A 14883-nucleotide genomic window follows, 5' to 3' on the forward strand; every position below is an offset into this window, starting at 1 on the left:
CCAGCGCGGTGGCGGCGGGCGGCGGGCCTCGGTGTGCTGCGGCCGGACGGTGAGCGGCGCCTGGAGCCGGCGCGGACAACTGCTGCCTTCTCCGTGGAGCCCTGCGCTCCCTTTCGCTGCGTCGCGGCCCGGACCGGACAGCGGCCTTCGAGACCCTTCGGATTGTGCCGGGTGAACGACCCCCGTCCTCTGTGCGGCCCTCCCGCCCCGAGGCCGCGTCTGCGCGTGAACGCGCCGGTCCTTTGAGCGAGTTCCTGGGGCGGTCGCTAGGGAGGGTATGAAAAACTGTTTCCGTGCTTGGGAAAAGTACTGAGTGCTCGGGGTACTGAGAGAAAAATTAGGTGGGAGGAAACACTGGAGCACTAATGTTTTAACAGTGTTACATTGTAAATCTCTGGCCATGGAGAGTGGAAGAAGTCAGAGAAATTCGTCTCTTTAAATGGAAAGGTATAATGACATTCATTTTTTTAATTAGTAATTGAGGTTTTTCATGAATTTTTCAATTCGGTAAAATGATTCGGATTTTTTTTAAAATCATAAAGTATCACACTTTAATCATCTGTAACAAAGTAATTGTTTGTACCACTCTCTACTCTGCGCTCCAGCAAAAGAACCTATTGGCTCTCAGAAAATAATAGTGCTTTGGCTGCCTTTTAAGTAATTATCTTTAGAGTATGACATGATCAAAAATTCGTTTCTTAGTCTTTTAGCAGAATACAGTTGTGATGATCTGAATTTTTGTCTTTCAGCTTATCTTGATGGTGAAGGGAACTCCCTAGTGCAACATAAGGAAGAAGACTAATTTTGTACAGATAATATTTATTACTTTTTAATAATTAGATCAGAAGATGAATCCAACAAATCCTTTTAGTGGGCAGCAGCCTAATGCTTTCCCAACATCTTCTAGTAGTTCCATAGGATCATTTCAGCCTAAGCCACCATTTCGATTTGGTCAACCTTCTCTTTTTGGACAAAACAATACATTATCTGGGAAGAGCTCAGGATTTTCACAGGTACCCAGCTTTCCAGCAACTTCTGGAGTAAGTCATTCCTCTTCAGTGCAAACGTCAGGATTCACCCAAACTTCAAGTGCCGGACTCTTTTCTGGACTTGAACACACTCCTACCTTTGTAGCTACCTCTGGACCTTCAAGTTCATCTGTGTCTGGAAACCCAGGATTTAGTTTTAAATCACCCACCAATGTTGCCGCTTTCCCAAGTACTTCTACTTTTGGACCAGAAGCTGGAGAAATAGCAAGCTCTGGTTTTGGGAAAACAGAATTCAGCTTTAAACCTCTGGAAAATGCAGTGTTCAGACCAATATTGGGGGCCGAATCTGAGCCAGAGAAAACCCAGAGCCAGATTACATCTGGGTTTTTCACATTTTCCCACCCAGTTAGTAGTGGACCTGGAGGCCTGGCCCCTTTTTCTTTCCCTCCGGTGACAAGTAGTTCAGCTACCAATTCAAATTTTACTTTTTCAAAACCAGTTAATAGTAATAATTCATCATCTGCCTTTACTCCTGCTTTGCCAAACCTAAATGTAGAGGAAGAGAAGAGAGGACCTAAGTCGATATTTGGAAGTTCTAATAGTAGCTTCAGTAGCTTCCCAATGTCATCTTCTGGGGCGTTGGGCGAACCCTTCCCAGTTAGCAAAACAGATGTCAGACAAGGGTGTGAAGAAGGCATTTCCCAGATGGAGCAACTTCCCAGCCTCATGAAAGGACTGAAAAGGAAGGAGGACCAGGATCGGTCCCCGAGGAGACATGGCCACGAGACAGCAGAAGATTTGGACCCTCTGTCCAGGGGTGATCATCCTCCCGATAAACGACCCGTCCGCCTGAATCGACCCCGAGGAGGCACTGGCACTTTGTTTGGTCGGACAATACAGGATGTTTTCAAAAGCAATAAAGAAGTAGGTCGTTTGGGCAACAAGGAACCTAAAAAGGAAATTGGCTTTGTCGAGTCTGGGGAAAGTGACCACATGGCCATTCCAGGAGGGAGTCAGTCTGTCCTGGGACCTTCCCGGCTTCCAGGTGTGAATAAAGAGGAAGAAACTGCAAGTAGAGATAAAAAAGAAGGTGAGCTCTCAAAATGTACCACATAGAGTAAATCCTGCTGGCAGATTCTCAGTAAGTTTCTCTGGCCGTTAGCTTGATTTTTCAGATAAAGCCCCGATAAACACTGGGGATCCTAACATAATAATAGGACCTTGGAGCAGGTCTTACATCCATGAAAATTTCCTTTGCTTTTGCACAGTTGGTGCCTCCTGTTATTTGAGAGAGTACATCTCATGGGTTTACGCGTCTGTTCTCTGAACTCCTAGATTCTCTAAGAGGAACTCCTGTGCGTCAGAGCAAAAGAAGTGAGAGCACAGACAGTCTTGGGGGCTTGTGTCCCACCGAAGTCACAGCAATCCAGTGCAAGAACATCCCTGACTATCTCAATGACAGAACCATTCTGGAGAACCACTTCAGCAAAATTGCTAAAGTGCAGCGCATCTTTACCAGGCGCAGCAAAAAGCTTGCGGTGGTGCATTTTTTTGATCATGTGAGTACTCCTGACTTGCCGTTGGTTACCCTAAATTTAAACTTTGCTAATTTAAAGCCTTTTTTTTTTTTTAAATCCATCAGTTATTTGCTATACTTTAAGAAAAGTACTCAAATATCCTTATTAACTTAGGCTGGGGTAGCACTATTTGTTTCATAACTTGGAGTTGTTTGTGAAAAGCTCCAGGTCCCTACAGGGTGCTGTATTTGAGAGATTCTGGGAGAGTGGTTCCCATGAAGTCAGATTCATCTGAAAGGCTTTGGAGTGGCTCTGTAACCACAGAACTTTTCAAACTTGAGTCTTTGGGTTTTGTTTTTGTTTTGTTTGGTCATGTTACATGATCACTGTAAACATTCAAACAGTACTGAAAAAGTGAAACCCCTTCATAACACTGTCCCCCAGAGATAATGACTGTTAATCATTGGGTTTGTATTGTGACTTTCAATGTATGCATAATACATTGGTTGTAGGTAGCTTTATATCTTTATTATTTCTTCTGAATGTTCTTATGGGAAAAGTTTTATAGGAATGTATAAAATAGAAGGCATATTTTATTACTTTTTTTAATGATAGAAGTATTGCCTGTCAATGTAGGGAGACGACCCAGAAAGCTCTACTGGGGGGAATATAAAATCGCTGAAGTTCTACCCTCCATGACAACAGCTATGAATATTTTGGTGTTTGCAAATATGTAGTCAAATATTTGGACTTTGCAAATATGTAGTCATACTGTTTTTACACAAATGAGATCATACTGCATATACTGTTTGATAAACTCTTCATGTAGTAATCTTCACTATTTTATGAAATCAATAAACAGTCTAGGATGGGATTATTAAATGCCACATGGCATCCTATCCTGTTTACTTGGCCATTTTTCTGTTTTTGGATATTTTTGTGCATACATTTATATTATATCCTTTTTTTAAATCCTTGAAAATAAAAATTTTGTGCCAAAATATACAGTAGTCCTCCACTTTCTTCAGTTTCAGTTATACGTGGTCAACTGCAGTCGGAAAATATTACAATACACAATGAGGTATTTTGAGAGAGAGAGACCATATTCACAAACTTTTATTATAGTATAATTGTTCTATTTGGTTACTAGTTACTGTTGTTAATCTCTTACTGTTTCTAATTTATTATGTAAATTAAACTTTATCATAGGTATTTTTATATACAAAAAAACAAAGTATATGTGTATCCAACCTTTGAGGCCTCCACTGCGGGTCTTGGAATGTTTCCCTGTGGATGAGAGGGGACCTCTGTACTCACAGGACTTTCACCATGTACACTCCTTCCTACTGATCTTCTTATCAGTGCTTCATTGGCGTTAATTACATTCACAGAGATGGGCAACCATCACTATTTCAGAACTTTTTCATCTTTCCAAGCAGTAACACTATAACCATTAAGCATTAATTCCCTGTCCCTGTCCTTTTCCCAACTCTGGTAACCTCCAATCTACTTTTTATCTATGAATTTGCCTATTCTTGATATTTCATATACATGAAATCATGTAACACTTGTCTTTTTGTGTCTGGCTTATTTCACTTAGCTTAATGTTTTCAAGGTTTGTCTGTCTTGTAGCATGTATCAGAACGTCACTCCTTTTTATGGGTAAGCAACGTTCTGTTGTATGGATGGACCACATTTTTATTTTTCCATTCATCTATTGATGATGGACACTTGGATTCTTTCCACCTTTGGCTATTGTGAAAAATGCTCACTGGCATGCAAGTATCTGTTTCAGTCCCTGCTTTCAGTTTTTTTTGGTATATATAGGGGTGGAATTGCTGGATAATATGGTAAACCTCTTTTTTTTTTTGAGTCAGGGTCTTGCTCTATTCCCCAGGCTAAAGTACAGTGGTGTCATCATAGCTCACTGCACCCTCAAAATCCTGGGCTCAAGAGAGCCTCCCACCTCAGTCTGCCAAGTAGCTGGGACTACAGGCGCCACCTCCACACCCAGCTAATGTTTAAATTTTTATGGAGACGAGGTCTCGCTATGTTGCCCAGGCTGGTCTCGAACTCTTGGCCTCAAACAATCCTCCCACCTTGTCCTCCCAAAGTGCTGGGATTACAGGTGTGTGCCACTGCACCCTCCCCATTTGTTTTCACAGTTATTTTTTGCCTATTGCAATGTGCTTATTCTCCTAGCTGAACCTAAAATACTTATATGTCATAACTTGTATATAAATACATTGCTATTGTAAACAACTAATTGATGCACAAAGGCGAGCACCTCCATCTCTCCTGTTTCCCAGGAGCATCCCCAGTTACCTCATGTGGAGTGCGTTTTTATCTATAAGTATACTAACATGTAGTTGGGTGTTTTGTGATAAATGGTATTTCGTATGTATCATTCTGGACCTTCCTTTTGTGCGTCGGTGGGACTTGGCAATCTTTCTATGTCTGTGTATGTGATCAGCTGGTGAGAATCATCTCGCCAAATGCCAAAGAGGTCAAGTTTATGGGTCCTATCATAGCAGAGTTGTTAATATCAAAAAAAAAAAAAAAAAAGGCAGCACACACACATGCTTGTGAGACAGGTAAGGGAGATGAGGTCTGCAACTGCCATAGCTGGAGGGAGACAACATGGGCCAGACCGTGGAGGGTGGTTGTGTCACTCTTGGACCAAGGACGGTGGCTCCTTGTGTTCTTGATGGTCTGTTTTGCTCATTGCTGAGTTTTCAATCTCATTTCCTTTGGTGTCCTGTTGTCCTCACACCTGTTGGTTGTGGACTGTTTTCCAGGCATCTGCAGCCCTGGCTAGAAAGAAGGGGAAAGGTTTGCATAAAGACGTGGCTATCTTTTGGCACAAGAAGAAAATAAGTGAGTTTTCAACTGTTCTTCTCACAGTCTCTAATGCTCTGTGTTCGAAGCCCTGTATGTGAGAACCTCTCCCCAGGGCCAGTGGGGTGCTGCTGTGAGAGGACCTTGTGTCTCACAGTTACTTCCCTGGGCTCTTTTTAACCTCTTGTGATAATGATAAGAATGCTTGTTTCCCAAAAGGAAAGGAGCAAAGTCCAGTATCAAGTGATCTGGGATAGCATAAACTCTTCTCTGCCTCCTGTGTCCTCAGGTCCCAACAAAAAACCCTTTTCCCAGAAGGAGAAGAAACCAGGTGAAGAAGCAGCCAGCCAGAGCATGGAGGACATGCCCTTCCAGCACTCTCCTCTCAGCAAGCCCTCAGGGAGGGCTGTGGCCGGCAGCCTCCTGAGTAAAAGGTGGGATCACTTCCTCCTAATGACTGTGTTCGGGAAGGACAGATGGGATTAGGGCAATATGGTGACACCTGATTCAGGGCTGAGGGGTGAGGGGGGTTGTGTGGGAGGAGACAGTTGCCAGGGAGGACTGGGAGCAGAGTGGCAGGGGGTCCTTCTGAACCTGCCCCTCCAGCCAGCATGGGCTGGTGGTCCCTGGCCAGAAGACTTGGAGAGAGATTTCTGACTCTGGCACCGCCAGCTGCAAGGGTGGTGGGCCCTGCTGATTCTTACGCACCCTCTGGCCTAGGTTGCTGATAAAGCCCTCATTTGGCCCTTCCCCCCCATCTAGCCATTTTCTCTGGAGAGTCTGGTCACAGAGCTCTTATAGCTCACCTATCTAGTCCTTGTAGCTGCAGCTGCAGGAGATCCCAGCGTCTTTTCTACTCAGGGAGGCTGCTTCTTTAGGCCTGCACAGCTCCTTTCTGTGTGAGGTACTGCCTAGAGGGTGCTAGGGTGCAGTGTCCCATGGCTAGCCGCTCTCCATGCAGTCGTGTGCGGTTCTCCCTGACCGCACACACGGAGGCAGTAACTCTGCCCCTTGGAATGTCTGTCTGTAGTAACCACGTGTTCCTGATAATCACTCTGTCGGTTTCCACCGTGGCTGTCTGTGGGCCCAGCCTACCACAGCGACGCGTGCTCTGCTGAGCTGGCTGGCGCATGACGGGGAGCTCTGCCTCAACAGGACTCAGTTTAAGCTTTCACGTTCTGCCAGATGTGTTTTCTCACTTTCCATTTTGTGACTATCTATAGAGTTGCTGGCTTGCTTTTTCTTTTTTCTTTCTTACTCAGCCAATCTTATATCCTCATTTACATTTAAGTTCAGAGAATAATGGAGGCCAGCTAGAACATGGTGAAGCTGGGAGAGAATGCCTGGTTCTGTTAGTATGTCCTTATACAAGAATAAGTTTCTGTATAAAAATGTGGATATAATATTTTCTTATGCTATTAAATTTTTTTCAGGCTGAATTTCATTTCTTTTAGATAGAAATCTGTAAGTGTTCATTTTAGCTATTTAAATGAGCTAATCTTTTGAAAAAGTATGAAATATTCCAAAATTAAAAAAAAAATCATTGAATACCACTCTTGTGCTTATCCCCTGCTTGATCAAGGCTTATCTTGGCCAGGTGCGGTGGTTCACACCTGTAATCCTGCCACTTTGAGAGGTGGAGGGCGGGGGATCACTTGAGGCCAGGAGTTAGAGACAAGCCTGAGTAAGAGCAAGACCCTGTCTCTACAAACATAGACAAAATTTAGCCCGGTGTGATGGTGGCACCTGCAGTCCCAGCCGCTTGGGAGACTGAGGCAGGAGGATTACTGGAGCCCAGGAGTTTGAGGTTGCTGTGAGCTGTGGTGACACCACTGCACTCCAGCTGGGGTGACAGAGGGAGACCCTGTCTCAAAAAAAAAGGCTAATTTCATTTCAGTGCTTACAGTTTCTGAGCTTTAGGGGAGAGAAAATCTTGAAAGATGAAGTGACATGTTCAGAAATGGAAATGATGTAATGGCCAGGGTGATGCAAGGGCCCTTAATGTGTTGTTCTCTGTAGCTCTCCAGTGAAGAAGCCGAGTATTCTGAAGAACCTCCAGGTTGAGGAAGTCCTTTCTGACTCAGAGTCCGAGGGTTCAGAGGGCTGCGTGTTGTCCCTCAGCTCCCTGATCGGCAGGGTGGCTGAGACCTCTGAGGAGAAGTACCGCCTGCTGGACCAGAGAGACAGAGTCATGCGCCAAGGTGTGGCCTGTGGTGGGGGAGGGTCCAGGGGCCCTGGGAAGGGCGTGGTGAAGGCGTCTTCTCTTTTCCGAGGGGTTCTGTGCTGTTGGGTCTGGGGCCTCTGATGTGCTGAGTTTGTGACTATTCAATTCTGCAGCAGTCGTGGTTGACTGATTCCAGTCAGGACCCCGCCACTTCCCATCTTGTGATTCTTGTTAAGTTGAAAACTTGAGGAATACTGAGACATTTTGGAACACTGGTCTATTTTGAGTATTTGCGTTTGTAACAAATTGGTCTTTTGGCAAACATCCTGCACCATAATTTTTTATCATTAAGGTCATGATAAGAGTAACAGAAGCTGGTGGAACATCTGGCTTAAAGTGGGGGTGCACCCTCACCTTTAGTCTGCAGTGAGGCTCTGGCTGTTGGAGGGTGGGTGGCCTCAGGGGTCTTTGTCAGCTTTGATGTCCCCTGCCTGGCAGGGTAGGCCGTAAGTCCCTTCCTCTGGGACCCATAGTTTTATTTATGTATTGATTTTTTTTTGAAACAGAGTCTTGCTTTGTTGCCCAGGCTAGAGTGAGTGCTGTGGCATCAGCCTAGCTCACAGCAACTTCAAACTCCTGGACTCAAGCAATCCTACTGCCTCAGCCTCCTGAGTAGCTGAGACTACAGGCATGTGCCACCATGCCTGGCTAGTTTTTTCTATATGTATTAGTTGGCCAATTAAGTTCTTTCTACACGAGGTCTCGCTCTTGCTCAGGCTGGTTTCTGAACTCCTGACCTTGAGCAGTCCGCCTGCCTCGGCCTCCCAGAGTGCTAGGATTACAGACGTGAGCCACTGCGCCCAGCCAAGGTTTTAGAAGTATTTTTCTTGGTAATTTGTGTGTTTTTTAATTTGAATTTTTCCTATTATCATTATGAAAATACACTTTGGGTTCTTGCTATCTGTGTGGTACATTCTTTTTCTTTTTCTTTTTTTTTTATTTTTGAGACAGAGTCTCACTTTGTTGCCCAGGCTAGAGTGAGTGCCGTGGCATCAGCCTAGCTCACAGCAACCTCACACTCCTGGGCTCAAGTGATCCTTCTGCCTCAGCCTCCCGAGTAGCTGGGATCACAGCCCCGGCTAATTTTTTCTATACATATTAGTTGGCCAATTAATTTCTTTCTATTTATGGTAGAGACGGGGTCTCGCTCTTGCTCAGGCTGGTTTTGAACTCCTGACCTGGAGCAATCCGCCCGCCTCGGCCTCCCAGAGTGCTAGGATTACAGGCATGAGCCACCACGCCCGGCTGTGTGGTACATTCTTACCATTTACTCGGTTTCATTCAGCTCGGGTGAAAAGAACCGACCTGGACAAAGCGAGGACTTTTGTCGGTACATGCCCAGACATGTGTCCTGAGAAGGAACGGTACATGCGGGAGACCCGGAGCCAGCTGAGCGTGTTTGAAGTGCTCCCAGGGACTGACCAGGTGAGCTCTGCATCCCCCCATGGGGCAGGGGGAAGGTGTGCAGGAGATGGGAGGTTATTCTTTGTAATTTCTGTACATATGGATACTTGATGTGGGTGTTTGCTTTTTTCAGAGGGTCATGGGGATTTTTGCTGTTTTTTTTTTTGTTGTTGTTGTTAGCCTTTCACTCTGTCACCCTGGCTAGAGTGCATTGGTGTCATCATAGCTCATAGCAGCCTCAAACTCCTGGCCTCCAGTGATCCTCAGCTTCCCAAGTAGCTGGGAGTACAGGCCAGGCCACCATGCCTGGCTAATTTTTTCTATTTTTGGTAGAGATGGGTCTTGCTCTTGCTGAGGCTGGTCTCGAACTCCTGACTATAAGCCATCCTCCTGCCTCAGTCTCCCAGAGTGCTGGGATTATGGGCGTAAGCTACTGCACCCACCTTACTTCTGTACTTTCCTATGTTTATTTTACACATTTGAGATTATTCTTTGAATGCAATTTTGTTGCATTTTTTTCATTTAAGATTATGTCATGTGCATTTTCCTTTGTTATAATAAACTCTGCACATTTTTAAATGATAATATATTTGATGATGTAGCTCTGTCAAAACTCCCTATTTTTGCCATCAGCAGATAGGCTGTTTCTAATTTTTCAGTTTTGTTAATAATGTTGTTTGGCATCTTCTGTGTAATGCTTCTATGGCATTTAGATTATCTTCTTTGGATAGAGCCTAAGAATTAAATTACTGTATTAGAGGGCATGACCTTTCCTGAGCACATGTTGAGGAATGCTCCCAAATTGCTTGCTCAGGAATCTGCCGACTTAGATCCTTTTGCTCTGTGATAGTTTCGCTGTGGACTTCTCCTTCCTCTGGCTGGTGGTTTCACAGCACCCTTTTTCTGACGCAGGGTCCCCAGCCCGGCGGTAGGTGTTACTGTAGAGCCCACGGCTCCTGCTCAGGAGAGAGCAGATGCCCGTGGCTTTGTTCTATGGCTGTCTCTGCACCTCCTTGGCCTGGGGTCTTCACCTCCCTTTGCAGGGGGAAGATGCAGCTCCTGCCCTCTCGTGGGCTGGCCTTGCAGACAACCTCCACTGCTGTGCTGTTAGTCCTCATCACCTCTCTCTGTTTTCCTTCTGGCCCATGTAGGCGTGACCTGGCTGAGACCCTTGAATGCTTTAAAGTCCTTTACCTGCCACATCTTTGTGTTCTGGAGCCAGGCAGGTGTGTCTTCACTTATGTCCCTTCTGTTTCTTGGGAACACCCTCTGAACTCCTTGTCATATTTGCCAAAATCAAATTGCTCAATTTATTTTGTTTTTGGATTTTGATTTAAAAAATGTATTCTTAGCTGGGGATGGTTGCTCACACCTGTAATCCTAGCGCTCTGGGAGGCTGATGTGGGAGGAGGGCTTGGAGCCAGGAGTTCCAGACCAGCCTGAGCAAGAGTGAGACCCTGTCTCTACCAAGAATAGAAAAATTAGCTGAGTGTGGCAGTACACATCTATGGTTTTAGCTGCTTTGAGGCTGAGGCAGGAGGATGGCTTGGGCCCAGGAATTGTAGGTTGCAGTGAGCTGAGATGATGCCACAGCACTGTCAGGGTGACAGAGAATTTGTCTCTAAAGAAAAAAAATGTGACCTCAGATATTGCTCTTGTGTGAGTGTATGTGTGATTCTCTCCTCATTCTACGGCATGACTCTGCTGGGGCCCAGCGTCGGCCACCCAAGCAGCTTGTCTCTGCCCCCGTCCTTAGGTGGATCACGCAGCAGCCGTGAAGGAGTACAGCCGGTCCTCTGCGGATCAGGAGGAACCCCTGCCGCACGAGCTACGGCCCTCGCTGGTGCTGAGCAGGACCATGGACTACCTGGTGACCCAGATCATGGACCAGCAGGAGGGCAGCTTGCGGGACTGGTACGACTTCGTGTGGAACCGCACGCGGGGCATCCGGAAGGTATCGTCCGCCTCCGACCCGGAGACTAGAAAATGCACGTCCATTCCAAAATCAAACTGATTCTTTCCCTTTTACTCAGTTATACGTCATCTGTAATAAAAATATACTTTTATTTAAATCATTACAAAGTCCTATTAAAATGTGCTTCATGGGCTTTGTTTCAAATTGAGACGTGAGAAGTTTGGGTGATAAGCATGATTTTTCTCATAGTTGACTGTGTGCGTGGGAACGTGCGTGTGTGAGCAGCGTGTGCAGGCGTGCCCTGTGCCTCTGTGTGTAACCCTCTTCCTCACTGTGGCCAGGACATCACACAGCAGCATCTCTGCGACCCCCTGACGGTGTCCCTGATCGAGAAGTGCACCCGCTTTCACATCCATTGTGCCCACTTCATGTGTGAGGAGCCCATGTCCTCTTTTGATGCCAAGATCAACAACGAGAACATGACCAAGTGCCTGCAAAGTCTGAAAGAGATGTACCAGGACCTGCGCAACAAGGGCGTCTTCTGCTCCAGCGAAGCAGAGTTCCAGGGCTACAATGTTCTGCTCAATCTCAACAAGGGAGACATCCTAAGGTGAGTTTTCAAAATCCAAAGTTGGCCTAAAGCCTGAGCAACACAGCAAGATCTTATTTCTATAAAAAATAAGAAAAATTAGCTGGGTATTGTGGTGGCGCCTGTAGTTCCAGCTACTCCGAGGGCTGAGGCAGGACGGTCAGTCGAGCCCAGGAGTTGGAGTTTGCTGTGAACCACGATGATGCCACTACACTCCAGCCTGGGCAACAGAGTGAGATCCTGTCTCAGCAATAGAGTTGGCCTAAGATGTATGAGAGGCAGAGTTTAACAGGAAAAGAGCTTTTGCGGTCAGTGGGTACGATGGTGCTGAGTTCTCTCTGGCAGCCCATCTTGGGCTGATAGTAGGAGGCCTTGGCGGGGGCCATGCAGTCTGCTGGGCTGAGTGGGAGAACAGTGTGGGTGGGCACTGATGCCAGCACATAAGATGTGGGGCCCACACACTCATCTTGAGAACTGTCCTTGTTTATCAGCTCAGGGACCTGAGGGAGGAATCCTGCTAGAGGGAAAAGTAAGTGAACCAGGACAGGGAAGCTCAGGGTGGCCTACCAGAGTTGTTGGCAATTCTCTGTTTCCAGATAGTTTTGTCAAAGATCTAAGTAATAAGAGAGGAAAAAATTGTGTGAAACAAAAATACTAAAAATGAAATATTGAGAATGAATGAGTTTTAAACCCTGATCTTGATTCATAAGCAGACGTTTATATGTCAAATGGGGCTGAGTCCTGTTGGCCTTGATTTGTGTGGTTGGTGAACCGAGCTTGATGGTGGGTAGGGTCCCTTTAGTTTCAAGATTCTTTTTTTTGAGACAGAGTCTTGCTTTGTTGCCCAGGCTAGAGTGAGTGCCATGGTGTCAGCCTAGCTCACAGCAACCTCAAACTCCTGGGCTCAAGCAATCCTTCTGCCTCAGCCTCCCAAGTAGCTGGGACTATAGGCATGCGCCACCAGGCCCGACTAATTTTTTTCTATATATATTAGTTGGCCAGTTAATTTCTTTCTATTTATAGTAGAGACAGGGTCTCGCTCTTGCTCAGGCTGGTTTCAAACTCCTGATCTCAAGCAATCCGCCCGCCTCGGCCTCCCAGAGTGCTAGGATTACAGACTTGAGCCACCGTGCCTAGTTTCAAGATTCTTCTATTTTTGCCAAAACTCTTTTTTAGCTTTGTATTTTCCCCAAGAAGCTTGTTGCAGAACATCTAGATGTGTGATTGATTTTAAGTTTTAAAGTTAAGCCTTGTCTATAAACGGGTTATGGAAAGTGGCTGCGTAGTCTTTTCATATGTGACAAGCATTTGTCCCCATCTTGAATAATTAGGTTAAATCATTTATTTCTAAACAAAACAAAATTAAATTTTTGTTTCTTAGACTTTGTCATCAAACATAGCTAATAGTCAGTTGGCATTATTTTACATTAACCTGTTGATTCCTAAATTGTTTCTTGAATTTATTTACTTTATCATCTTCTTAAAACTTTTATCTATCCATCTAGCTTAAGAGTGATAGCTTTGAGGTTAGTAAACTATGAATTGAGCAGAACATTTTACCATTAAGACCCTCTTTCACAGTGTGTGGTTGAAATCTAGTTATTTATTTATTTTTAGTGATAGGTATTTTTTTTTTTTTTTAAACACAATCTTGCTCTGTTGCCTGGGCTAGAGTACCATGCCGTCAGCCTAGCTCATTGCAACCTCAAACTCCTGGGCTCAAGCGATCCTCCTGCCTTAGTCTCCTGAGTAGCTGGGACTATAGGTGTGTGCCACGATGCCCGGCTAATTTTTTCTTTTTAATTGTCCGGCTAATTTCTATTTTCAGTAGAGACAGGGTTTCACTGTTGCTGAGGCTGGTCTCGAACTGCTGAACTTCAAATGATCCTCCCGCTTCGGCTTCCCAGAGTGCTAGGATGACAGGTCTGACCCACCTTGCCTGGCCATAGAGATGGATCTTGCTGTGTCCCCTGGGCTGGAGTGCAGTGGCCCAGTCATAGCTCACTGCAACCTCGAACTCCTGGGCTCAGTGATCCTCCTGTCTCAGTCTCCTATGTAGCTGGGACTGTATGTGCCACCACCATGCCTGGCTAATTAAAAACATTTATTTGTAGAGATAGGGTCTTGCTATGTTGCTCAGGCTGGTCTTGAACTTCTGGCCTCAAGCGATCTTCCTGCCTTCAGTGTCCCAGAGTGCTGGGATTACAGGGGAGAGCCACCGTGTCTGGCCAAAATCTAGTCATTTATCATACCTTTCATCGTGGAGATTTTGTCTCACTCCTTTTCTCTCCTTTAATTAACAGAGAAGTACAGCAGTTCCATCCTGATGTCAGAAACTCCTCCGAGGTGAAATTTGCTGTTCAAGCTTTTGCTGCGTTGAACAGTAATAATTTTGTGAGATTTTTCAAACTGGTCCGATCGGCTTCTTATCTGAACGCTTGTCTTTTACACTGTTACTTTAATCAGGTGAGTAACATAGCTGTGTTTGCAGAATTAAAGAAAGCAGGTTGTTACTTGTGATACTTCAGTGTGTCTGTATTCAAGTTCCCTTCGGAGCAGGTTGCGGGTTAACCTTGTGATCCTATGGCGCCAGTGAGGGTGTTGCCGGGGTCTTCCTGTCTTATGTGCAGGGGTTGGCACCACTGGTCGCCACCAGAGGGGGCCGTGCAACAGAAAACACTGTTCTGTGGTTCAGATAAAAGAAATCTCTTCGGAACTACTTACTTTGAATTTAGCACTATGCTATTCAGTGAAAACAAGGAAACCAAAAAGCAAAAATCGCATAGCACGTACACAAAATATCTAATTTTTAAATTCTTAGCGTATTTAATCTGAAGTTTTGGATTGAGACTGCTGATGTGAAATTCATTTCAATAAACATTGAAGTATCCACTCTTTGCTCTGTTCACACTGTGCGCTGGGGCACAAAGGCAGCAGGGAGATTAGTCTCTTACCTGGGTTTTGCATGGCGTGTAAACGCTCAAAATTTCCAAAGTTAGTTCTTTAGATTTGGAGACGGCAACTGAGCAGCCCCTGAGGCGCCTTCTGCTCTAGGTCCCCACTGGCTCTGTAGGATGTGACCTGTGCCGTCGCCTGCCTTGCAGAATGTGCCTCTTGCCTGATAGGGGCTCAGGACCTGCCCAGCTGGTCATTTCTTTGACTACAACCAAAGCTTCCGGTGGACAGAGACAAAATCCACAGTTGTGTCTCAGGCACAGCATTTTGCACGGTCGCTGCTTGTTGTCAGGTCTGACAGTTACCAACAGAACTGAAATTCTGGAACAAAGGAAAACATTTCTGACAACCTGCCACTTGGGGACCTCAGTGCATTTGTTAGACTCGTGGTTAAATTGTTAAAACTCATGGTTAAATTTTATGATGACAGTTTAATGTTACTAGAATGTTGA

At 45.4% G+C, this 14883-nt stretch overlaps 1 protein-coding gene across 3 annotated transcripts in view; it reads left to right on the forward strand.

The window, feature by feature from the left end:
- Nucleotides 1-5: 5 nt before the first annotated feature.
- The window catches only part of MCM3AP (minichromosome maintenance complex component 3 associated protein), a 45246-nt gene continuing 30368 nt past the window's right edge, over nt 6-14883 (forward strand). The window contains exons 1-10 of one of the 3 annotated variants that reach the window (XM_012780069.3): nt 6-275; nt 750-2079; nt 2325-2548; nt 5305-5383; nt 5634-5778; nt 7364-7545; nt 8854-8993; nt 10729-10926; nt 11229-11497; nt 13780-13942. In XM_012780069.3, the coding sequence (XP_012635523.2) occupies nt 849-2079; nt 2325-2548; nt 5305-5383; nt 5634-5778; nt 7364-7545; nt 8854-8993; nt 10729-10926; nt 11229-11497; nt 13780-13942 (2631 nt within the window). In that variant the 5' untranslated portion in view covers nt 6-275; nt 750-848. The other 2 variants (XM_012780071.3, XM_012780070.3) reach the window with 2 other exon arrangements.

The sequence above is a fragment of the Microcebus murinus genome, chromosome 1 (assembly GCF_040939455.1).
Source record: "Microcebus murinus isolate Inina chromosome 1, M.murinus_Inina_mat1.0, whole genome shotgun sequence".
In the NCBI taxonomy this organism is placed as follows: Eukaryota; Metazoa; Chordata; class Mammalia; order Primates; family Cheirogaleidae; genus Microcebus; species Microcebus murinus.